The sequence below is a fragment of the Octopus bimaculoides genome, chromosome 26 (assembly GCF_001194135.2).
Source record: "Octopus bimaculoides isolate UCB-OBI-ISO-001 chromosome 26, ASM119413v2, whole genome shotgun sequence".
NCBI classification, from domain to species: Eukaryota; Metazoa; Mollusca; class Cephalopoda; order Octopoda; family Octopodidae; genus Octopus; species Octopus bimaculoides.
In genome coordinates, this window is record NC_069006.1 from 21,622,969 (window position 1) to 21,624,581 (window position 1,613).

The window sequence follows — 1,613 nt, forward strand, 5'->3', positions numbered from 1 at the left end:
AGAGACAAACAGACAGGCAGACAAAAGATAGGTAATTAAAAACATATATGTATGTGTGTGTATATATATATATATATATATATATACCCACCCTCCACCTATCCAAAAGGACCATCACTATCAATAACAATCAAAGTGGTAGCAGTAGTAGCAGCAGTAGCAGCGGTGGATAGAACATGTTAAACAAGAGGAAGAAGCTACTAAATAACAGTAATCTACAAACTCATGTGATTGATGAAAAAAAAAATACAGGAGAGAGAGAGAGAGACATTAGCATAGGTGCGTCGGGGGGAGCATGCGCTTGTCTGTGTGTGCGTGTGTTTTGCTAGCTTTGGAATAAATCAATAACCAATGAAGTGTAGGAGGTAAGATGGGGGGGGGCTGGGAGGAGGGGAGGAACAGCTGACTGGGCAGGGAAGGCAGAGACAGTGCTGAACAGCACAGATTCGTTGTGGTAGTGGTGGTGGTGGTGATGGTGGCAGTAGTAGTTGTTGTAGTAGTAGTAGCATTGGTGGTGGTGGTGGATGTAGTCGTAATGGTGATGGTGGTAGTCATCATTGTGGTGATGGAGATAGAAGTAGTATAGGTGGTTGTAGTAGTGGTGCTGGTAGTAACAGTATTATTAGTGGTTTTGAAGTAGTAGTAGTAGTAGTAATATGGGTAGTGGTGGTGATAATGACGATGGAGATAGAAGCAGTGTAAGTAGTAGTAGTAATAGTAGTAGTAGCAGCAGCAGTAGTAGCAGCAGTAGTAGTAGTAGAATTGGTAGTAGTAGTAGTAGTAGTGGTGGTGGTGGTGGTGGTGGTGGTGGTCATTGTTGTGATGGAAAGAGTAGTATAGGAGGTGGTGGTGTTGGTGGTTGTGGCAGCAGAGAGCTGAATGGAAGAGACTGTGTCTGGTCTTGAGAAAACGGATGAGAGTTGCTGACTGGAAGAGCATCCGGCAGTAGAAAATCTGCCTCAATACATTCTGTCCGACCAACGCAAGCATGGAAAAGTGGCTGCTATGATGACGATAATGATGATGATGATGACGATGAAACAGATAAGCCAAAATGGTAAGGGAGAGATATAGCTCAGATTTACTGTAACAAGGAACCGGATTCCACTTACCAGATTTGGTGGCGGCGTTTCAGAAGGCAGTCTCCCAAGAGAGATTTCATGTCCAATTTGTGCAAGAGCTATCAGCTTGAGAGCAATAAAAAATCCTGGTTTCTCTAAGTATCCTTTTCCAGTTGGATCAGATAGATCCCATATCTGAAGAAGAAGTTATCAAGAGAATACGCTATTATTACAACAGGATATAAAGATAAAAAGATATTCGAATACTCAATATATTCTATTATACACACACACACACACACATATACATGTATGTACGTATGTGTATGTATATGTATGTATGTATGTACGTTTGTATATATGTATGTATGTATGTATGTATGCATGCATATATGTATGTATATATGTATGTATGTATGTATGCATGTGTGTAAATATGTGTATGTATGTATATTAATAGATATGGATGTATAAGTGCGTGTAAGCATGTATGTATGTTTATTAATGGAAATGCTTTTTCATACCAACTAAATATATATATATATATATATA

At 39.4% G+C, this 1,613-nt stretch overlaps 1 protein-coding gene across 1 annotated transcript in view; it reads right to left on the reverse strand.

Moving 5' to 3' along the window:
- Nucleotides 1-1,613, reverse strand: part of LOC106880671 (epidermal growth factor receptor substrate 15-like 1) — a gene marked incomplete at both ends in the record, with an annotated part of 32,953 nt that overhangs the window by 28,206 nt on the left and 3,134 nt on the right. Inside the window, one exon of the mRNA XM_052976928.1 lies at nucleotides 1,113-1,256. Within this exon, the coding sequence (XP_052832888.1) occupies nucleotides 1,113-1,256 (144 nt within the window). The remainder of the gene's footprint in view (nucleotides 1-1,112; nucleotides 1,257-1,613) is intronic.